Source organism: Taurulus bubalis (assembly GCF_910589615.1).
Source record: "Taurulus bubalis genome assembly, chromosome: 8".
In the NCBI taxonomy this organism is placed as follows: Eukaryota; Metazoa; Chordata; class Actinopteri; order Perciformes; family Cottidae; genus Taurulus; species Taurulus bubalis.
The window spans coordinates 15,979,002-16,003,435 of record NC_136596.1 but is presented as its reverse complement, the minus strand read 5'-3'; the positions used below and the strand labels follow the sequence as shown (position 1 = coordinate 16,003,435).

Genomic DNA, 24,434 nt, shown 5'->3' with positions numbered 1-24,434 from the left:
ATTGCAACCTCAATGAAACATGCACGCTCAATCACGGAGGGAGTTTTCTGTCGAATTTATGGAAATGCATGAAAGAGGCCTGTGTTAGTTGTAGGGTACACCTGCACTTGTCAAGGTACTCAAGTACACCGGGTAATTGGCTGTTGATTGCTGCCATTAACATGTGATGGCTAAGTGCATCTAATTCCTGTTCTATTTCCACGGTTCAATTTGATGTCACCACCCACTCTTTCTCTCACAGGTGATTAGCTGTGCCTGTGAAAATTGTTCTTTTTCTAATGATATAAGCACAATATAAGGAAGGAGTGGTAGCCTCAGAAGCACCATTGTAACTGACACCTTTGCTTAATTGATATCCTTTGTGGTGAGCAGTAAAGGAAAACATGATGGGGAATGTCATTTATTACTGTGTCTACTATTGTAGACTAACCCCAGTAGGTTTGATGCCACAATAAAAGTGCAAAGGGATGCCATAATCTACATATCTGTCCTTTGGAATGATGCTATACCATGAGTGTTTGGGCTAGCATTGAGCCTACTGTACCTTTTTCTATGTTTTAATAATAACTCTCTATAGCCACCTTCTAATGAACAGAGCTATTCTGTTATTTGTTACAAGACACAAATCTCCTTTGTCTTTGTAGTTTAAGTTGCAATTATTACAGAGAATGGTGCTCACTTTTTCTATTTGCATCTCCTACACTATCTCCACCTCAGGGCACAGATACTTGGTATCCCTTTGAGTTTTAATCTCCTCTGCCTGCATCCTTGCGGCTTTTTAATTCAAGCTTTCATATGTGTATTTGACATTTGTGTTCATTTAGACCCCCCTCCTACTCCCCACAATTAATTTAATTGACGTGCTGCTGCCTTGTGTTGTATATTCTGTCCTTTGTGAAGATTTCCCGCCACCAACAACAGATTAGTCCCAAAGAGATATGTACATATGGAACCATACCATGCAGAGTATCCTCTGGAAGGAGGGCTCGCACTTGTGAGATGACACTTTTCACATCATATGAAATGCCACGCAGTCAACAGGCCATTCTTGTATGTTAAGTGATAACAATTATTAGTCTTATATGCCTGTGTATTTGCCTTTAAGTGTGTTATATGTCCATTCTACTACTACGCCCACTGAAAAAATAAAAGGCCGAATGATAATAATATTCATATTTTGTATTTGACGAATATCCACAGTGAACAACACAGATCCAGTTCCAGACAGCGAACGCCACTGGTTTTAAATTTCAAGCCGTCGTGCCCCGTGGTGTTCTTTGTCTGAGCTGCTCTCAGATCAGATCTGCAGACCGTCGTGGGGAATGGTGTGTCTGCCATCTGCAGGACAGCGAGGGGGAAACACGCACTTACAGTGGGAAAGGAGCATGTACAGTCATCCGGGATAACAGTGCTGATGTGGTTTGTCGTTATTCCTGCAGCTGCATGCTCTTATGGTAAATATGAAAATCCTGCATCCTGCTTTCGATATAGTTCCTTGCAATACAAATAGTAATATTCCAAATAATGTCACATGTAGAATAACCTTGTCTGTGGTATAACATGATGCATTTTTAGTCATGCTTTTTAGCATTATTGTATTCTCTCTACTTTTAGATCACTACAATTTAGAGAATATTTAGATATGTATTACCGCTCTAATTTTACAATTGATTATGACTCGTTTAATGTATTAAAATGGTATGAATGACAATGTTAGTGTTCTCCTGTAAAATATCCTGTTCAATAGCATCTCATTGTAAATTAACAGTAGGGGGTGGGCGCTTCCTCCACGGTTCTTCTACAGAAAGAACCTTCCAACGTGCAAAGTCATGCATGAGCCCTGCTGGACTGATCATCCGTCATTGCGCAGCCATCTGGGCGAGACCTCAGGCCTGTTGATGTCTTCAAGCAACAGGACGACATCAATATAAAACTCAGATGAGTCTTTCCCACTTGATCCATCTGCCACCTGAAAAACAAACTCCACTTAACTGATACCGTGTCTAATTTGGAAGTAGTGTTGCACCTCATGTGATGTCTGCACAGCCTCATGGTGCCTCTAGTTCACTGCTGTAGAAAGCATCAGCCATTAATAACATAGTATGTGTATGGAGACGCATAAGACAAAACAAAACCAAGCATACTTGGATCTCAAATCAGCTAAATGCCACCTAGTAAAAATATATTATCTCCAAATCTGGCCTATCGAGCCCATTGGCTTATGCAACCAATTAACTTCACATACCAAAATTTGAATTTAAATTAACAATTGTGAGATATCATCAGGGGACACAAAGCACCCTATGAAGAAGTTTATGATGAAAAAAAGATGAGTATTAAAGAAGGCAATTGGTGAAGTAAAAAGGGCCTTTAGATGAGGGGATATCTCCAATTACAATCCACGTACACTTGTCAGCAGTAATGAAATGTTTGCTGAGAGGTTGCTATTTGTGGCTGCTAGATTGGATGATGCTGCTCCACTGCCCCCACTTACAATTATATTCCACGCATAAATTTCCCTACCATCTCTTCTATTGTGTGTACTGTCTGCCAGATTACCTACAACTGTCCCAAGAAACCTCAGAATAATGAAACACCGGTGTGTACAATAGGTACAACATTCTCCCCTTGCAGTGGAAATGTATCGCAAGAGTCACATAACAAGAATTAAACTTCTGCTTCTTTTATTGTTTTTAAATAATTACATAATGCATTAATCACAGTAAAGACAAACCGGAGTTCCCCGCATGTCGTAATTGTGCAAGCTTACAATTAAATGTAAAATAGTTTTTTCTTCTTCGCTGCTCAGCTTTTCAATTCAATTGCACAGGGAGCAGAGCAGTAAAGCTTTGAAGAACAGACCTAACTCTTTTGTCTGTGCACTTGACACTACTGCCCAGTGGTTTGCATACAATCAAAGCTAAAATTAAGTTGCCATCACAGCCATGTGCATATTTGTGTAAATAATCTGGTGTTTTGATCAGTGTTGCTACTGGGGTCATCTGTAGCTGTTGCGACCAGCTATCTGAGGAAACGCTGAAACGCTAGCCAGGTCCAAATAATTTCATCCGATTTGTGCAGTATGTATTTCCAATTAAAGTGACATCACATAAACCTAATTAGTATAGATGCAACCTGCAACTTGATTTTCCAGTGCATGGTTTTCTCATCAAATTGATTACAGAGACGCTGCTAGGAAGCATACTGCACATACAAATCTGGTGTATGTGCTACTGGAGGCACATATACAAAATGTATTTGTGATGTTGCCTAGATATGTGGAAGCTTAAAATATTACCAGTCAGATGCTTAACTCGGCTACTCAAACTTTATTCCAATCAAAATATATTCATGTTAAATGACTGTAAAGGCCAGAATAATTACATTTTAGAATGCACTGCCCCCTGTCAATTTCTTTTCAGGCAAACATCTGTTTTGTGCAAAATTAATCGAGTTTTGATATGCAAGTATCACAGACACAATCCTTTTGCAGGTTCAATTATTGGCTTGTGGCAGATGCTAACTCTATTCTACTGTTGATCATGATTGAGAATGTACAGACCATTCAATGACTTCATGCAAGAGGAGGCAGAAGGTCAACCAATCAGACGATCATCTCACACGCACTCACGAGATAAAAACCACGCTCACGTACTACACCGACCACTTTTAGCATAAACTGAAAAAAAATCAGTAACAAGTCAATGGTGTTTTTTTCTCTTCTATCCTACAGTGTATTGTGCCATCAGGTGAACTAACGTGAAAAGTAATGGATCATCAGAAACTATAACACACGTGGCACGTCTGTGTATAAAAATGAAGCAGAGGATTTCAAGAGAGGAGTTTTAGTCATTTCTGGATAATTAAAGACATGCTTGTACTACACCTGGAAATATACAATGACACTGAGATATCACAGCACGCCAAATTGGGGAGAGAAAAAAGAAAAGAAATAGAAATGCACGAGTCCCTTTCTTGAATTTATGAGGTAGAGAGCCAATATCCAATAGTTTACTAGTCTGCCCATGTCACATCTCGGGTACAATATTAGAAACTAAAATGTCTTTGTTCGCTAACAATGACTTGTGTTGATTAAGGGCGATGTCACCACAACAAGCATCCCAGCAGATCAATATCCAACTGTTCCTCCCTTTCCCTCAGTTTTACTATTTCTTACCAGTGCAAAACTGATCCAGTACTCTGTTGACAACCAATACAGGACAGCCATAATCAGGCTCATTGGCGCCAACTCTGAGGTAGGATCTTGAATACCAAAGGGGACATTTGTTCAGATTCAGGTGCATTAAAAAGGGACTAAGCCATGACAATCAGTGACGTGGAGATGCCCATGTTCCTGCAGCGAGGGCTGGATAAAGGTTTCTCAGTGAGACGGGGTTGGCCCATTGGAGTGGTATGTGTGTGTCAAAAATAACTACCTGTACAGAGTAACCCACATCAAAAGGCACAATTTTCAATATTTCCCTAAATACCACCACTAATCTGAATGAGTTGACCCTGTATCATAATCCCCGCCTACTCATTGCTAAGGTTCCTTCCGAACTCAAGCTTTTCTGGCAAGTTTATTATAATTACACCATTTGCCTCAGACATCTTGAATGGGCATGATATGCATTTTCATTTATTTATTTTTTTTTATTTTTTTTTTTAAATTAGATAAACAAAAGCATTAAATAGAATTAGAGAAATAAATACATTTTATTTCATATAAATATGTGGGCCCTTATATCCAAATTGTCACTGACACTTGTTTTCTGGGAATAAGATGAAGTAAACAATTCATTGAAAAAGCTGCCCTACTTGTTTGATACACTTACCTTGTGAGTAGTATGATTATTGTAAATTGATATCAGTTTTTATGAGTCGTTAAATCCCATCAGTAACTACCACGCACTGTAAATCCCCGAGTTACAATGCCTTTAATTAACATTAGATTGTAATTTAATTGGAAGCCCTTCCCTCTCACTCAGTGGGGAATAAAAAGATCAGTGATCACATCAAGGAAGTCTGGTCCCTTTATATAGGATTATCTTTTAGATTGATTTAATGTCATATTGGTAATTGTATATTTCTAAAAAATCCTAATACAGACCCCAGAAGAGACAAAAAAAACAAATATCCAAATCAGGTTCAGAGTTAACATCTTGCCAATTTTTTCCCCAAGGCCGTTTTTTTTTTTTCCAGCATGGCTAAAACCTGGATTTGTCCACATACATACAGTAATATATATTTTGTACTCTTTCAACGTCTCTGGCTATGTACAAGCTATACAAATAAAGAGCAGGCTGAGGGCCAGGTTTTATAAGCTGTGCAGAGGGAGCAGTTGGTTGGGAAGTCTCCAAGTCTCCTGGCTCCTTCCCCCGCAGTCTGCCCATACAGGTGGCTGTTCTGCTTCACTTGCGATCGTCGATGGTCTTAATGAATTCCAGCGCCGCGGTGAACTGCATCCACCAATAGCACTCCTCCCCACTCAGCCGGCTGGCATAGAAATTATTGATGTACTGAACGGTGGACAGCAGGCAGGGCGGGTTTGCCTGGAGGGGAGGAGATGTAGGGATGGGCCCACATTAGCCGCCGAAAAAACCTCACGCAACGCCGTACGGATTACAATCATAAATATGTAAATATGTAAAATATATCCACACAGGTTAGCAGATAGCAATCTTTATGATGCATGGAGTTACAATGCAGTCATTTGGGAAATCATGTTCTGATGAGTATTCTTAGTCTTCATTTCCAAAAAAATCTGTCAATAAGTGATCAATGAAGGTCAAAGAAAGAGTTTGTTTAAAGCTTAGTGTCGACTGTGCTGCTAACAAAGTGTGGAACAGTATGAACAGACTTACCCTTATGAGGACAAAGACAAGTACGGGGACAAAGTCATCCGCTCCAGGGACGGAGTCCTCATTGGCCAGACTGAGGAGGTTCATGATAGTGGAACACATGCGCAGTACACATTGGACTTTGTCACGTGGCGTCTTATATGCATTGATGGTCCTTATCTCAGACTGTGCAGAGGGCCAGGGAGCCTCCTTCAGATAAACCTGGAACCAAAAAAGTAAAATAAATCAATACAAATAAAAAAAGAACATGACTAATACGTTTTTTTGCTTCACCACAAATTAATAGAAGTGAAAAAACGAGATAATACCTCTGGGATTTGAAGTGCTTTATGATTGGCCATCACAACTTTTGTGAGCCGCTGGATATGTTCATGGAAAAGCCTGTGAAACAAAACAACTACGTTTATGACAACAGAGAGACAGTAAATAGTAAATCATCTTATGTGAATTTATCTTCCTCACTGGTTGTCTACTGATTATTTTATGAAGATTTAAAAAACCTAAATCTAATCAGAAAACAAAAGATTATTTTGGAGTACTGCCCAAAGTGACTGTGTCATTGCAGCTATACTCACTGGTCTCTGAGAATATCTCCGTCCTGGTTGGGGTAGAAGGCCAGTTTGAAGATGCGGTTCATAACGCTGCGCTCAATAGCCATCTGGGCATCCTGCAGCTGGTCCTCGCTAGCGTACTGCCAAATGGCATCACGGGCCATGGCACCATACAAGTAGCGCAGAAAATCCTCCACTGCTGCCGTCTTGTCATCTGATGCTGTGCACCCCTGGAACGCTGGAGGGGAGCAGAGAAACAACAGATGTAACACCAGGAAAGGACATAGCTGCAGCCTCTACTGTGGATTGTGTGAAGGAAGCTTGGAAGTGATGCTGTGTACAGGCATATCAAAATACATGGAAATAAATGGTGTGATCGTTGGAATGAATCTCTACTAATAGGTCTGACCAAAAATAAGAGCAATGTTATATTAGATGTAATTACATTGTCAAACTTAAAAAAGGTAGACAACAATCCTTACATCATATTTCCCACTTCAGAGTTTGGGGATGGACTGCCTATATATTTAAATGTCCTGAAAGGGTCACCACCACCAGAATAAAAAAAAAAAAAAAAGATACCTTTTATGAAGTCAAGCATCTTGGCCTCCATGTGTTCAAGAAGGAGCCGGACACACACGGTGGTGAAGTAGCGGTTAGCCACCTCCTTGTCTCTCAGCACCCTCTGGAGGAGCCTCTCCAGGTGGGCCTGAGAGGTCTGCAGGCCCTGACGACACCTGGTTAGATAGGCTATGTATGGGGCCCGCTTTCTAAAGAAAACACACACAAATGCGTATTCTATTAGTGCCGCTGTATTGCTGGCTCTCTGTAGTTGCCTAAAACATCACATTATGATTTGAACAAAGAAAAGATAAAAGGAAAAACCCATGGGGTGGCACGAGTCACTCTCCAGTCCTCCACAGTTACCTGTAATCCTCTGCAATGGCAGCCAGCAGCTTCTTGCAGGTACGTGCGTCGAAGCGGGTGACACAGCGCGTCGTCTCCTGGATCTGGGCCATCTGGTTCTTATCCTGAAGGTTGATGGCCTCTGCTAGCTGGATCTTCAGGAAGCAGACGATCTCATTGTCTGAGGGAGGGGACGATAGGGAGACAGCATTAGACAACACTGCTCGCCACTCGCAAAGGAACGACTGGCTGCTGTAATCTGATCAACCTGCTGCCTCGACATGACAATGTGACTGATGGCCACAAAGATGGAGTCTTACTGTTGAGCATTTCACAGGATGTCACTTGATTGTGCCTGCTCCTGATGTGAAAGTGGTGCCCTGCAGAACTGATTTGAAGCTTTATTTTGTGCAGCATCAGCATACTCAGATCTTTCTGATAAATTGTTGAATCAATATTAATGTAGGTGGTTACACAATTATTTTAATATTTTTTAAGTAATATCCTTTAAGTAGGATGGTTTAATGTGATATTTAACTGACACCATACGGCGTTTCTCTTTTAACCTCCCCCACTCTTTCAACCATGCCCCAAATCTTGGAAGGCGGGTCAGAAGGTGAAGGTGGTACAGATAGGGTATCTTGCTTCAGGACACTTTCAGCAGGTTGGATGCTTGCCAACATTACAGGCTTGTACCCTGCTCCCTGTGGAGGGGTTTGACAAAGGCACCGAAAGTCTAGTTGATAGTACCAACTTTAACGTATGCTATGACCAATTATTAGTCACCACAGCAACACTAACACAGGATAGGTCAAGCATAGATGCAGGAGGAATGGCTACCGTCACAGTCCATGTGGTCAGGGAGCCCGTTTCGTGTGGTTGTATGAGTCATGATGGGCAGAGCCACAGAGTCTGCAGAACACAATGCCAACCTCAACTTCTTCTTTGCATCACTGGAAGACACAAACAAACCAAATCTAACCGACAGCAATGGCTAAGAATATCTGTTAAGTAAATTAGAAATGGTTGAGCGATGGATTATGAATTGGGTTTTGTGGTGTTCTGACCTGAAAGAGAACTTGGAGTCATGCTGCTGTGCTGTCTGGCTGGCTGAGTCTGGGAGGTCATCAGTGGAAATGTTCTGCAGAGTGTCTTCTCTAGGAGAGCCGTGCACGCTGTCCTCAACACAAAGATCTGCAAACATGAACAAAAATAGGCAATTTATACAATGTATCTTCTGCAAGTGTACAGTCTGTAGTATACATATATAGACAAAAAACAAGTGTTTTTTTCTGACCTCCTGTACCATCATAAGAAGCTCCCCCTGTGGCTCCATCACTCGGGCTGGTCCGCTTAATGTTCCTGTACTTGTCCAGAATGTCTTCAGCTGCCTGAGCTTGAGAGCTCTGTCTGGGCAATGAGTCATCTGATAAACCCACCAACACAAGAGATGCATTACAATAAAACCATCATCATAGATATCTGCATTTTGTCTTCATTTAGGAATGTAATTTTATCAAACCAGTACCGACCTTGTGGGACACGCTCTGGGACAACATCATCTTTCTCATGCTTGTCTCTTTTCCGAAATGCAGCTATCGGAGCTGGAGAGGAGAGACATGGGATTAGTGAGTTCACACCACTTTCACTATCGCCGGATGACAAGCTGGTCATGAGTTGCCTGCTGACAGCCACTTTGGTCAATCTTTGGTATATTTTCATGGAGTATTGAGACAAACATAAATCTCAATGCCAGATGTATGGTATCATACATTACCAGAAAAGTTTAGAACTTAACTAACATCAAAGCAAAAATAATATTGAAATGGTAAATTGAACCATTGTTTTATAGCAGAATATCACAAAGGTTCAATGCAAGTCATCATAAAAAAGTCGATATACTATTGATGTAAATAGGCCCACTGATGCTTATCCTATTAACACTAAAAGGTGCAAACAGGACAAACAAGTGACCCAGATTCACACACACACACACACACACACACACACACACACACACACACACACACACACACACACACACACACCTAGAAAAAAAAGAAAAACAAATGCATGAATGAGGAGTGTGGGAATGTGATCTCAGGCTACAACCATGTCACATCACAGCTCTAAGGCGACATCTACAAAGCAGCATGGGTACGCAGCTGCTGGCTCCAGCAGTAAAGCTAGCTCAATGATGACAGCGTGGAAGCGTTACCTGGGACATCACTCTCAGCCGTCCAATACAGCACTGTGAGGGACACAACAGACAGGGTTGGCCTTTCACACACGAGCTGCCGCTCTGCTGGACAACTGCCTGTGCATCACCATGCAGAGCAACAGGACAACACAGTGGACTCTACAGCGGTTTGGCTAGAGATTGGTGGTTTAGGCTTTATGGCTCTTTACTTTTCTACGTGAACACATTCCTCCATTTTATGAATATCAATTTAATGTTTGCTTAAGAAACATCATTATCCCAAAGAGTAATACACAGCCATTCTGTGTGGGCACAGCTCATTATTTTCCAGACAGATGTATGAGAGACGGTTATAAAGTAGAACTGCAACAAGAGATGTGTCATCTATCAGTGCTGATGACAGAAAGGTCTATCTAATGACCATTAGCCGCTGGCTGACAGCACTGCTGGGAGGGCTACAGCCATACAATCTACACCGCTAAAGCTCCTCAGATGACTGATTAGCTTTGAAAAGTCTATATAAATCTACAGCCAGTGAGACGTAAGAGAAAAAAGGACTGGACACGTCTCTGAGGTAACTTCAAACAACAATAAACATGATTTTCCAACTGGAGCATCAGCAATGGAGTGGACAATATGGATCATCATTCTCTTTCTCACATTATAAATTGGTTTTCGCTCTGCTCTTTAAAGTGTGATATTTCCTGTCTGTTGTGATTAAGAGAACGTTTTCTCCCGCAACAAACAAAACAAAAGGAGCGCTGCAGTCAAACGGATTGCTTTCAAATATATAAAAGTTGATTTTAAAGTGTAGAAAAGAGGGCATGTTCAAAATGACCAAGCGTTTTGTTACCTTACCTTTGGGAATGGCTGATACAAAACGCTTCTTCCACCATGGCCTGTTGCGGTCAGACTTCTCGTCGTCACTGTCTTTTCTGTCCTCAGCCTTTAGATAGAAATGACCAAGACACACTGAGACACTAGCAGGTACATTATTACACACAACAATCACTACAATAAACCATTTGATTATATATAAATAGCTAAGAGTGCCTCTGTAATTGGTTACCTCTCCTTTTAGAGAGTCCTTGCTGGGGGAGGAGGACGGTCCTAAGGCGAAGGCCCCGGCAGGGTCGCGCTCTTCAACCGCTACCCGCCGGTTAAGGCCGGGGTCACTTGTGGGCCGGCGACCTGGGCACACAATGTCAGAGCTGCGGCTACGAACCAGCCTGTCCGGGAAGGAGTGGCGCTGCTTGGTGTGCTCCAGCTCAGCCTGGGCCAGGCAGTGGGGCATGAAGAGAGAGTGGCGTGTGTCCTGCCCAAGGGCACTGGCTTCAGGGATGGGAGGATCAGGGGGAGGGTGAAGAGGCCTAGCGTAGTGCACTTTGGGCCTCACTATTGTTCCAGTGGAGCCTGAGGTCATAAAAGAAAAAGAAAAAAGGTTGAGGAAAATATTAGAAGAAAAATTAAAATAGACAATAATTAATTACCCCAGTGCACATTGTATATTTGCATTATTTTTAATCTTTAAGTCACTTACTTACCAGCTGACAGAAAAAACTCCACAAAGATTCCCGAAGAAGATATTTGTGTTTAACTGTTTTTACATCCTTAAATATATTAATGACATTCTACAAGTAGGTTCAGTGAGAGGATTGTTGTTCTGCACCACAGAATATCACTTTTTTCAGAATAGTGGCTAAACATTTTAAAACTAGTTGCAAAAAAACACCTAAAAAAGGTGGGGGAGAGAGCTAAAGAGAGATGTTCGTGGGAGACGAGCCCTGGGTATAGGTAGGCCACCTGTTCCAAGGGTAGACTCTTCTGAAAAGCTTCCAATGGCAGCCTTGTGCCATGAGCACAGTGGGACGAGGGGACAGTGCCAAAGAGCCTGGGGTGAGGTCTCTCAACCTGTCATGCCTTCACCTTGCCATAGACACAAAGCCACGACCATTCCTCTCCACACAGTTTACACCTGCACTACAACCACAATGGCACAGTAACAGAGACTGTGGGGAATAATTTGGGATGCTAAATGGGCCAAACTAAATTACATTTAAATTTGCACTTATAGCATGACCAGCAATTGGTCATACTCTGTGTGTGTGTGTGTGTGTGTGTGTGTGTGTGTGTGTGTGTGTGTGTGTGTGTGTGTGTGTGTGTGTCTCTCTCAGGCATTCTTTTGGTTTATTCCAAGGAGCTCAAGCTGTTCTGTGAGCCTACAACATTAGGGTAGGGATTGAATGATACTCATTTCTGGCTCCGATTGGCTGAAGAGCATTCTGGGAGTGCAAATTACCTTCATTGGAGAGGGGATCGAACATGGCCAGTAAGGAATCGGACTGTGACGGTGGAGATGTCAGATGGTGTGCTCCTGTAAAAACACAAGAGGATACGAGACAATTAAGAGCATTTACTAAATTAACCACTGATACACAAATGCACATTACTGTCATTAAAAAAAAAAAACATTTAGTTAAAAAGATATTAGCCCGGCTAACAAAGAATATTTAACTTGAATGACAATTACAGTGTCTGAGAACTAAAACAGTGATATAGCTTGGTGGCAGCTGTGAAGTGACAGGGATTGATAGCTCTGGCTGATGACGTTTAGATCAGATAGACACTGAACTAGCTTAGCTAGCCTAGCTGGGATGCAGCACTCTCCTACCGTGGCCTGACTCCTCCCCATCTGGACTGGTCACAGAGTCCTTCCCTCCAAAGTCTGAGCTGCACTCTGACCGCAGGTCCTCGATCTTGTTGGGAATGTCTTCGGAGGTTGCACTGATGCCTGCATCAGGAAAAAACAACACAAAAACAGTAGAGTTGACATTTTGGACAAAAGCAACTCAATACAGTAAAATACTTTGACTTGTCAAAAAACAGAACCTGCATGTTCAATGTTTCTCAAACAAAAGAGGATATTTTTCTCTTTACTATACAGTATGCTCTGTCTCGGATGGGAACCCACTGGGAACTCCAAATTGGTAGCGTAAGCTCCCATGGGTAAGGGGAAAGACACAGATAAGAGTGATCATCAGATGCAGACTATCCATTGGCCAGATCCCGTGGGACGTTTTCCTGTGAGCTGAGCCACGAACATCACTGCTGGCTTCTTAATCTAGGATACTACTTCATGCGTGTCAACATAGCATGTCCACGTGAGCCCAAGGAAAAGATAACTAGCAATAGCCATCCAGAAAAGAATTGCTCTACACAGACTCAAGGAGAGTGAAAAGGTGTATTCAAAAAGTAGTCAGTTTAGGAATTTATGGAAAAGCAAACAGGACTAAAAAGCAAAAGCAAAAAAAAGAAGTGATCAGAGTGGGAGTGGAGATTAGATTTATACCTGAGACAACACTGAGGCCTGGTGTGCTAGGTCTCGAGCTGACCTCTCTGACCTCTGTGTCATCGGAGGTACTGCCAACCCCTGAGCAGCTCTCCAGCTCCTGCAGACGCTCCTCCTGTTTGAGGTCCGGGGCTTCTGGAATTGGACCCAAAAGGAAAGAAAAATGATATATATATATATATATATAAAAAAATAAAAAAAGAGGACTAAAACAAGAATGTGTACTTAATTAATTAATTTAAAATAAACTCTTGTCAGTTTGCAACAGATGATGGTCATTCTCTCTTTTCCAACCCCCCTCTGTTACGATCATTGGGCAACCAAGTGTGCGCATATGCATGAAATCAAACAAAGCATACATTATCGTGTCTTATAACCGCCAAACCAAACCATAAAGCTGGTACGGCCAATTCTTTGGCTACCCAATGGAGCTGTTGGGTCGAACCCAGAGGCTCCATACTAACAGCAGTACTCATTTGCATGCTCGTTAGTAATAATGTGTTGGGGAAGTGCTCTTCAGAGTGTAGTTTTCTGCTGCCTAGCCATGAAACAAGCGTTCTACTCCAAGCAAGCCTCCGATCGTGCTATTACTGAGCAGAACAGGGGTAGCAAACGGAACAAAAAGCAATCAAGACACTCATGCATGTCATTTCTGCACATATTGGAATGCTGTACTACTCAATTAACATAAGGCACAGGCTTTTCAAAGAAACACTTAACGCGGTTAATAAAAGCACTCTACTGATTTTCACAAAACACAGGTTTTTAAAAGGGGGAGTTAAGCACATCATTTCTCATTATTAAAAAGGTTAGGACTGCATGTTCAATTTGCAAGAACAGACAATCTGCGATTTATAACATTATGAATTTGGATTGGCACTGACTGATGTAAACTGACTGTCATAACAATATATAAACACCAGCCATAGAGAAATTCAATGTTAAGTTTCGCCAGATGAAAAACTGACGCCGTGTAAACTGACTGAGGACAGCTGCCGTCCTTGTGCTTCCATCCCCACTGCTCCACCACAGGTGCACACACACCTGGTGGTCCCTCTAAGGAAACCCTGAGCTGCCTTTTACTGGCACACGGAGATCTGCCCTGAAAGACAGGCTAGTGCACACAAATATGATGACAGATGCACTCACACATTTTTGGTATGGAATGCCGGAAAACCACACCTGGTGTCCCAACCCCCACGATATCAAACAAACATAAATATGCATGCATAAAACACACATGCATGCAAACACAGATTTAAGACCTTAATGGAGATGAAGTGTAAGAATCAAGACTATAACCAAAGCAAACAGTCGAACGGCGCAAACCTGGCTCCCTACCCGAGTCACTGGGAAGGACTTCCACGCTCCAAGCCTCGCTTGTGGTCTCTGAGATGGTGGAGCCATAGGGGTCCAGCAGCACTGAACCCGAGCCAGGAAGACACAGCAGGCTGCCGAGCATGTTCTCCGCAGCTGCCCCTGAGAGCACAGAGAGAAAGAGACGAAGAGTTAATCTCTGTCCACAGCATGAAACAGCTTTTTCTTTTTGCAGGAAAAATAATAAGTCACCTCTATAGTTGCAAAGTCATCTTGAAGGCACCTTTTTGTACTTTACCACACCTCTGTTGGTTGTGTTGGCACTGGTGTTGATTCATACTCTATAATTAGCTCTGTTAAATTATTCAGATATTAAATAAGAGCAACATGTGAACTTGAGACTACCACTACAGAAAATATGTCTTAGGCACAATGTAGACATTTTTGAGTTGTTCACACTTATTGTTCCATTCCATAACATATTGTATATAGTACTAAGGTTGACACAAATTATTATTTGTATAATTTGGTCAACTGATTTATCTTTTTTATTTTATTTACAAAATGTATTATTTTGACCATACAATTACAATTTAAAAAGAAAATAGTAAAGAATTGCAATTTCGTTAAACTTCTGAGCCCCCAAAATGAAATCTTAAAATTGCTTTTTTTGGACTAAAACTGTTCAAAACTACAAAAATATCCAACTTATAAGGATATAAAAACAGAAAAAAAGTAGCAAATCTGCACATATGAGAGCTGGATCCATCAATTTAACAACTAAAAGTTATTTGTTTTAGCACTGTATGGTACCAAATGTATTGGTTTTACATGTAATATCTTAAAAAAACCTGTTCCATCACCTTTATCGTTTGCTTTCAGCTCTGACTTTTAAACAACACTGTGAAACGGCCTGAGATAAGCAAAAAGTGCTCTCTGAATGGTGTGTGGATGGGGCTTCAAAGCATACAGAGACACAGAGAGAGTTGGAGGTCACGTGCATTTCATGCTGGGACCCACAGGCACATATACACTGTGCCAAAGGTCAGAGGTTAATGGTAATATCTCACCCTGCCCCGGCCTCCAGGGCCATGACTTTGAGCTGTTGATTAAGCATAGCATTACTCACAACCAAATTACCGCTTAGCCCACCCTCCCACAATGTCCTCAGCACGGTGTCCCTCAATCTCCATTTGGGAAGCCGTGGCTTAACAAGGCGGAAGAATGCGGAGGAGCTAGCAGGTGTGAGTGGGAGTCAGTGGCCCAGGCTCAAGACCAAAAACTAGACCTATGGTAGCCGCGCCCCCTGGTATGTCACGCTTCCACTTCATGGCGCACACACACACACACACACACACACACACACACACACACACACACACACACACACACACACACACACACACACACACACACACACACACACACACACACACACACACACACACACACAGGCAACAGTGTGTTCTGCTGTTGGCGGGGGCAGGGCTCTCATTGGCGGTGGGAGAGCAATATCCCGCTGTCCGTGTTTACAGTCTTCAAGGTAGGGGCGCAGAGTACTTGTCTTTCAGGTGGATGATTAAATGAGTGGCACAACAAGAAGTGAAACAATTAGAATTTCTGCCTCATTATCATGGTAATCTTATCAGTGGGATAATGAGGTATTAATGGATATTTAATGTGCATCTCATAACCCAATCCCTTGGAGAAAACACATAAGGAAATCGCTGTAAATTCACTTAATGATGGAAAAGTCCCCCAACGCCATATTCCGAAGAATGAAAAATGGTGGATGCAAATGAGAAGGAACCAAGGTCAATAAGACTGCAGGGACTGAGTGAATGTCAGCGAGACAGAAGGAGAGAGAGATGGGCAGGGGGAAGGCTGTGAAGAACAAGACTGAGGCAGAGGAGACAGGAGGGTCGGAATAACTTTCCAGTGAAGATGTTTATCTTATACAGTAGATAGGCATATTAAGATTACGCATGTACTTATTAGCTACTGCCACTGTGATTATGCAAGCTAACTTTAGGATTTACTTTCAGAGACACTTAGAAAATGGACTCTAGAGGCAAAACAAGTTATAGTTTATCTATACGTGTCCACGTCATTAGTCTATTTTATCAATTGGAAGATAATTGCACTTGCAGTATAAAAAAAAAAAAAGGTCAATGGCAGCAGAATAAAAACAGACAAATGGTATGAAAATTGTATTTTTGGGCTACATCCTCAATTATTATCATTACTAAATGAATATATCATTCAGCATTTTTTTCTTCAATTCAAAAAAGGTACAAAAGACTGATATATACTGTATTACTCATATACTAATAAGCATAATTTAAAGTTAAGATGTGGCAGTAAGACAGGAAATTGCAATGCATTTGGAAAACGAAGACGACAAATTTTATACATCTACCTAAACACAAAAAACATAACATTGTATCAAACCATGCGGTTTGAAAAACAACTAAAAAGCCTATGTTATTTGTTTCAGATCAAGTAGGTAACAAAATGTACTAATGATGTGTCTTCAATACTGATTTGCAATTTGAATAATTCATCAATCAAAGAAAACTATCATGAGAGAATGTAAAAGCAGTGCCATAAGGCATGCGGTGCATTTCTTCATAGAGGCAAATTGATGACCTGCCTTGTGATGCTATTTCACCCACATACCACAAGATGATGACATTTCCCTAAATCTACTTAATCAACAGTCAGGGAAGATCCCTACGTGTGGTAAATTCATCTCATAAAATGGCAATGATCACATGCGTGATCACGCTGCGGAGATCAATCAATTTGCTTAGCAATGCAGGAAGTAAAGTAGCTTAAATAAGCCATGCCCAACCTGCTATTTCCTGCAGCCGATCTTCATCCATGTTGGGGTCAAAGTCACTGCCGAGCACATCGGTGCTCCAGGTTTCGCTGACCGTCTCAGAGATGTCACGATCATCCGTCAGACCCATCATGTCTCTGATCTCAAACTTGCGCAGTTTGTCATCCAGGTTGTCCTGAGTTGTGGCTGAAGGGAACACGCAGTATGTTAGACAGGGCTTGTTATGAAAAACTTTCATCTGGAATCTTTCTTATCTTTTGTCTGTTTACAAAATTGCTGTATCTGAAAAATACATATTTATACTTCTTTCAGCAGAAACACAGAAATATACACAGACCCTGTTCATGCTCCAAAAGCTGAAGAGCCTCCACCCCGTTGCTCCCCGACGGTCCGGCTCCCAGTTCAGAAACAGATTCTCCCTCCAGGTCCAGAGAAGACACAGAGTTAGAACGATTGGACGGACCTGTGGGAGAAAAAAAAAATCATGAATAAAACCATACACAAGGTATTAGTTGATCATTGTTTGTTTAGCTTTATGCATCTTCAGACTGCAGACTGACCCTCTGAGATGCCTTCCAAGTTGTCACTGCAGAGGGAGAAGCGAAGGGTTTTGTCTGGTTTACCATGCTGCTTCGTATCATCAGCATGGCCTTCCCCCTGGGCCACATCAGCCATCTGCAAGTTCAACACCTAGAGAATCAAAATAAATCCTTTAATACACACATACATTATATATATATATATATATATATATATATATATATATATATATATATATATATATATATATATATATATATATATATATATATATATATATATATATATATTTTTATATATATAGTTATATAGTGTTTGTTGCCAACTTGACATTATCTCATTCAAAGAAAGCAGGAGACAGTTAAAGTTGGAGTGAGTCATCCTGAGATACAAGGTTTCTTAACAACTGCATAACATTGCAAGCACACACAAAGCACTGCAGAATGCATGACATCAACTCTGAGAAGTCTTGTTCCCCTTCAGTGACTGGAAAAAATATGGTATTGAATTTATTACATCATAGTCTCTCCTGCAAATTAGTACATTAATTCAAGTCACATTACCTCATTCTCTGACATCATCCCAGGGACAGACTGAGGACCATTTCCTAGTGAAATCACAAGCACCTCCTCTGGCATCAGCTCCTGTAGGGACTCCTGGGAGCTGGCCTCTGCCTCCCCCTCCTGGGCTATGTTGGTACGGCTGCGGCTACGGGCAGCTGCTGGTTGGTAAATTGGAGGGAATAAGTAGGGAAACCACTGTAATATTTCCACAAACAATCAAACATTATTCGTGAAAATGAACAGCTCTAGCCTAAAGCTTGAAACTAGAGAAACAAGTCTCTAATCTGGTGTGTCACACCAATGCTAAATTCCTAAGTAATGAGAATTACTTGCAAATGAGCTGCAAGTCATAATGACTTTATCAGTTTCACAAAGAAAATGTAAAAATAACCTTTAGATTTAGTTCCAAATGTAGCTATACGTTGGTGTGACATTAAAGACAAATATATGTATTGTATTTAGATGTTAGAAAGTAGTTAGTTAATAATAAAGCTTAAATTTTTCAAATCTGAAATGGTATTCCTACTGTATAGAGTTCATTAGTTAAGCTGATACAAAACAATAAAATGCATAGGCAGCTTTACTCCAAAAAAAATATTGTTGTTGCAATGCTAGAATATTGAAATTTGAAAACACTGTACATACAAATACAATGTTCACCATTGATATGTGGTAGGTCCTGTGCTGAAACATGGTATTCTGTGCATGTTGAAATACCAACTGACATGCTTTCACAATGTGAAATGCCTGACATAATGAAATACTTCAGCAACACATGACATTCATACCACTCGGAAGAAATATTTCAGCCCTATGTTTCTGTAGCTTTAGTACCCGTACGGCATTGATTATGTACCTCCAGCCTCCGCATATGTTAAGAAAACAATAAGTACAGGACCGGTTACGGGACAAAACTATTTGAGGAACATAAAAGGTATGCTGGTTATATTGCACGGTCTTCAATAACAACATTCTCTCAGTCGAGAATTTTTAAGAGAACTGAAAATGAAACACTGTACGTCCTCCAATTAATTTACAAACACAAAGAGCCAATATAATCTTTGATATTATCCCTACAACTTATTTTTATCCTCACTTTATCTGTGATGAGTGGATGCTATATGCTCTATTAAGAACATAACCACACCACCACAGAATTACAATTATTATGAGAAGTAATTGTGCTAGTGTCGCTTTTATTTTGACTTCGGCAGAGACCAGAAGGACCAAAGTTGGAAGATAGATTTTTCCCCACTCTACCTGGTAATGAAAAGCCATAGTCTGCTGGATGAGGAAGCAAAAAGGGAAAAACTTAGCAAACGAAATTAGTTGAAAAACAATTTAGCTCTAATAATGAGCAAAAGCACTGTGCGAGGCAAAGCAAGCGTGGTGAGAGCAAATGGACATCAGCAGTGCTATACAACGGTGGTGAGGCGGGAAGGCTACTGTGCCGTTAAGAGCATCAACTACATGAGTTTTATCTCACACGCAACTTGGTGTGAACAGTTACACAGGTTAAGTCCTCTCCAGCTCTAACACGACTGACGGGCTACCCACCAAAAGGGGTTACTAATGGAATGTGAGCAGACAGAGAGGTGGTTGTGGCGTCCCAGGATGTTATAGCAGCTAAGTGTTGTCCTGGTCATTCAGTGGCAGCACAGGAGAAAAGGAAGAGGTCAAAGTCGGGGTTGGAAAAGGAATACAGTATACATCTGAGAATTTGTAAAGTATTTCCAAGTATCAACTAAAGATTGTGAGTATAAACGTCATATTTCAGAGTAGGAAGCACTAGTGATTCATTTCTAATTAAGGGGGTGTTGATACAGCATCATTTGTCTTGAGAATGCTAATGAAGGTAGTCTATGCATCTTTTCCATCCATTCCAATTAAAATGAGTTCATTTATATTTGGTAATTTAATTGGTTGTCATTTCTGTAATTGAGCCTCAATCCAGGCCATGCTAATTATCTTTATAACAAGCTGAGAAGAAGCTCATTAGCTTCCGATAAAACACAGGCCTTTCACTAGTCATCCCCACTCAACTCTACTTGTTTATTATGCTTCTCATTAGGCAAAATATTACGCTTTCATCTTCTAGTTCAAGTTTCAAATTGTGATATTCCTTTAAAGCAAAATAACATTTAGATCCTCATATCGTGAAATTACAAGAGGTTGCATTACTTTGAGCCCATCAATACATCTATTCTAAACAGTGGCAGTGACACAGGTGGAGGTAGGTACCTATGGGGAGTCGGTTCTTCTTGTTGGCAGGAGTGGTAGCTGGGGAGAGCTGGGGGGTGTTGGAGGGAGTGAGCTCCAGACTGTTGCTCTTCACAGTTCGTGACTGGGGCACGTTGGCAACCAGGGTCTCCAGAGCCATGTGCTCCTCCTCCCGAAGGTGGTCCCCTGCCATCACATTACGCACAAAGTCCACCTATCCAGGAAGTGAGAAACGTTATTGACGATAAATCAGTCAGTTAAATCAGTTATTTTGAATGGGAGGAAAGAATCAACACAAAAGCCAGACACAGCTTTCCTAGACAAATAAACCATGTTTATGTCCTGACATAAACAACATAATGAATTGTTAAATAAACTGTATGTAGGATGCCTCAGCGTCAGTCACATGTTTAGTAAAGGTTTGACGCACCGCTATTGGCATTCAAGTGAAAGTGACTCACTAGTGTAGCTCCCTTTTTAAAATGGTAACTCGATAGTTAGGATTGAACTGCTAGTGATGTATGTGTAAACAGTGCTAAATGATGTACTGTGACAATAGGTTAAGGTCCATAATGATGACGCATATGCCAAATGCAGTGCAATGGGTTATAAAGAAAACATAAACTAAACCGACTGGAAAAACATGTGAAAACAACTACGACAAACTCTGCCTGAATAATTAGCGCTTGCATTGAATCAACATCCCTAGTCTCACAAAAAAGAGAAACATACATCTCCAGGAGGATGTTTACTGCACATATTCAGATTTTTTTATTTTGTCTACCGCCTGTAAATTAACTGCATTGGAACATTTGTAAGAAATTGTAGTTGTTTCAGGAAATTATGCAGAAAATGTGTGCAGAAGGTCAGATAGTATGTAGGAAGTACCTTAAAACCGTAGACAGCCTAGATCTACAGTTCAACCCTGCAACAGGGTGGCAGTACATAATAACTAGAACTTTTAAATGATTGCAAAGAATACATGTGGATATTAATTGCAAAAGAGCCTACCAGCACGAGCAGCTGGTTATGTGAAATATAGACCGCAGTCCTACTGAGGCCTTCAAGAAGGTTCATTGAAGACATGGGTGGGGTCTCGACTGCTCTTCCTCCAATCACCACATCCAGAAAGGCAGCTACACAACTCTGCAGACAGATACAAAGATGTATAAATTAGTACAAGGAGAAATATGTTGCGCTGGGGCTGGAAATAACTAACCATTACTATGGTTAACAAACCTTATCAAATTTAGCCAAACTGCTTTTCCGCCTTGGGTCTGCATCATCATCGGCCATGGCCAACTGCTGCAAAAGCTGCCCCACCTGTGTAACAAACAAATATGCAATATCAATATTTACTGTAGAATGCCTACCACATGTATGATGTGTGAACAGGATACTTGCTGTGCCACTAACCTGCATTAGATTGAAGCGGGCCACTTCATTGATGGGGGCATCTGAGATGATACCATACTGCTCTGGGTTAACGATAGCTGGGCAGATGAAGCAGGTGAGCAGCAGGTCTGTACACATGGTGCGCACCTCGCCCACCTCGAGACGCTCCACACATGACAAAGTCTTGTACATCTGCGACACAATCCAGCGCAGGCTGTGGGGAAAGCAGTAGGTGTTCTGCTTTAGGTAACCAATAAACTTGTTGACCAGAGCTACCAGCTTGGCTTCATTGGCCTCCACAGCTGCCTGCACCCTTTGTTTGTAGCCCTCAGAGCCCTTCTCGCCGAAGCGTTCCTGCTGGGCCGGAGTGAGGCGCTCCGTCACCTTGGCTGGATCGATCTCCAGGTGGTCTTCATCTTCCACCAGCAGCTGCATAATGGGTTCATGGAGGGTGGCGGTGAGGAAGAGCTTGGCTGAGTACAGGCCCTCGGAAAAGAGCTTGAAAAGGATGCTGAAGGCACAGGTTCCACGTCGCAGAAGGCGGCGAGGGTTGTCACTCTCTTTCAGTTCAAACTCAACCAGATATCTCAACACCTGGGCAAGAAAGACAGTTGCACCAGAGAAAAACAGGTCATATTACTTTGAGACTTTTAAATTGTTTCAAAAATGTGTTACACTAGAGACAGGCCCGGGCCACTAACCTGTAGCAGGTAGCTCTCATCTTCCTGCATGATACAGTTGCCATAAAGTGAAGTGAAGACTGTATAGGTGACCCCCTGGGTGTGCTCCTGGCTCAGCCTCTCTCCTGCCACCAGACAGGAAGCCACCAGTCTTGGGTTCTCCCATAACCTAGCCAAGAACTCGCCATAGATTCCCTCCTGGAACCCCAGAGTCTTGTAGCCATCAACAAACTGTGTGTCTTCCAGCATTTTGGCATGTTGGCAGCATTCAGCCGGGGAAGCCTCCGCACTGTAGAACAGAGTTGTTTCATTATTACTAAAGTACAACATATAAAACCTTGTGTAGCAACAACTACTATCAGTATACTGCAATTCCCTGTCACTAAGACAACTAGGTCTCACTCCACTTACAGCCATGGTGGGTATAAAAGGGTATATCCCAGCTTTTCTATGTGGTAGACGACACATCATCCAACCTTGTTCAAACTGACATATATCAAACTTTAGATAATGAAGTAGAAGCATTAGATTGTAGGCTGAAATATCAAGGTCTCACTTGCTCTGCATCTGCAGGCTCCAACTGACAACTGATCTAAACTATAGTGACAGGGCCAAGTGCACACAAGAACACCATACCGTATCAAAACTGTTCTTACCAGCACAATAGAATTTACATTGAGAAAATGCTAGGGATCCAGATTGCCGCATTGTCACCGATACCTGATCCACTTATTTGAATGAGTATCGGACCGATATTCAATATCAGAAAATGTGCACCACATCCGTGACACTTTTTAGCATTTTAATTTAGTAGTAATTAAGAAGAAATTTTGCATTTACCAGTATTGTAATGATTTACTGACAACATACTGAATATTGCTGTCTTTCATTCAAAACCGCTTTCTGTTGACATAAGCAAACCAATAAACAACAATAATAAATGGCATGCGTGACACAGATTGTGTCACACATGTGTCACAATCTGTGTGACACATGAACCCAAACATCTGTTTGGGTACAGATATTTTTTCCAAAAAAGTTTTAAGTTTATCAATACATTTTAGAGGTGCGGTGATAAAAAAACAAAAAAAGGACCTTAGAGAGACAGGCTAACTGTTAGCCACCTGGCTCAAATATTTATGCTAAGCCAGGCTAATCATATCCTGGCTACAGCTCTGTACATTATGCACAGACATGACATTAAAATCCATCTTCTCATCTCACTTCTGAAAGCATATTTCCCAAAAGGTTGATCTATTCCTTTTAAGGAGTGGATCATGATGGCAGGTCTGACCTGGTGAGAATGAGACGATCAAGGTTGATCCTCTGCTGCTTGGCAATCCATGCGGCCCGGTACAGTCTCTCAGCTGTCTTCAGTACATCACTGTTGAGCCTTTGGATCAGCTGTTTCTCCGAGGCCACATACAGCCGCTCCTGCTTCAGGTGGTGGGCCAGAGTGTGGATGTCTGGCTTCACCATCTTCACAAGCAGAGAGGTAAATTACCTGAAAAAAAAAATGAAAAAAAAAAAAAAAAAAAAAAAAAAAGAAGTAAGACAGGTGAATACCTGGTACTGAAACTGGTCAAAAGCTCAAATAACACAAAAGCCTGTGATTTGAGTTGAAACAAATCAATGAATGTATTAGCTGATGCTCAAAATGTTAATTACAACAATTTTGATAATCAATTATTGTTTGTAATATATCAAATAAAAACACCTAACAAGCTCAAGCAGGATATCGCAGCCTCTTCTTCAAACTTGAACATCCTTTTTTATCTCTCCAGCAAGTCCCCACTTTCTGGCATTGGACTATATATATACACACACACAATATTGTGGGAATGTCTATCATGTGTATTGTCTGTTACCAAACAACAAACACTCCAATAAACCCAAGAAAGTTAGCATCCTGCAATTGTTTACCTTCCCGAATAATATAGTTCATTTGGGGGTTTTTTGCTAACAGTATCAGTGTTCTATATTTGAGCTATGCTGCATTTAGAGGAGAAG

General features: G+C 41.4%; 1 protein-coding gene across 11 annotated transcripts; it reads right to left on the bottom strand.

Annotated features, from left to right (window-relative positions):
* Positions 1-3,314: 3,314 nt before the first annotated feature.
* Positions 3,315-23,903, bottom strand: gapvd1 (GTPase activating protein and VPS9 domains 1; the record flags this gene model as incomplete). 11 transcript variants are annotated; one of them, XM_079222704.1, is made up of 28 exons in its annotated part: positions 3,315-5,552; positions 5,865-6,062; positions 6,170-6,242; positions 6,437-6,650; positions 6,995-7,182; positions 7,340-7,499; positions 8,159-8,271; positions 8,386-8,512; positions 8,616-8,744; positions 8,851-8,922; positions 9,537-9,569; positions 10,377-10,464; positions 10,588-10,931; positions 11,818-11,892; positions 12,190-12,309; positions 12,868-13,002; positions 14,209-14,346; positions 17,039-17,212; positions 17,364-17,489; positions 17,587-17,716; positions 18,130-18,287; positions 19,687-19,767; positions 20,371-20,563; positions 21,361-21,495; positions 21,589-21,672; positions 21,766-22,338; positions 22,446-22,713; positions 23,719-23,903. In XM_079222704.1, the coding sequence occupies 28 exons, from the start codon at positions 23,901-23,903 to the stop codon at positions 5,412-5,414; spliced, it is 4,455 nt and encodes a 1,484-aa protein (XP_079078830.1). In that variant the 3' UTR covers positions 3,315-5,411. The 11 variants fall into 11 exon arrangements, with proteins under 11 accessions (XP_079078830.1, XP_079078836.1, XP_079078834.1 ...); XM_079222710.1 differs by having other exon boundaries at positions 8,625-8,744; XM_079222708.1 differs by having other exon boundaries at positions 10,377-10,461.
* Positions 23,904-24,434: the final 531 nt, after the last annotated feature.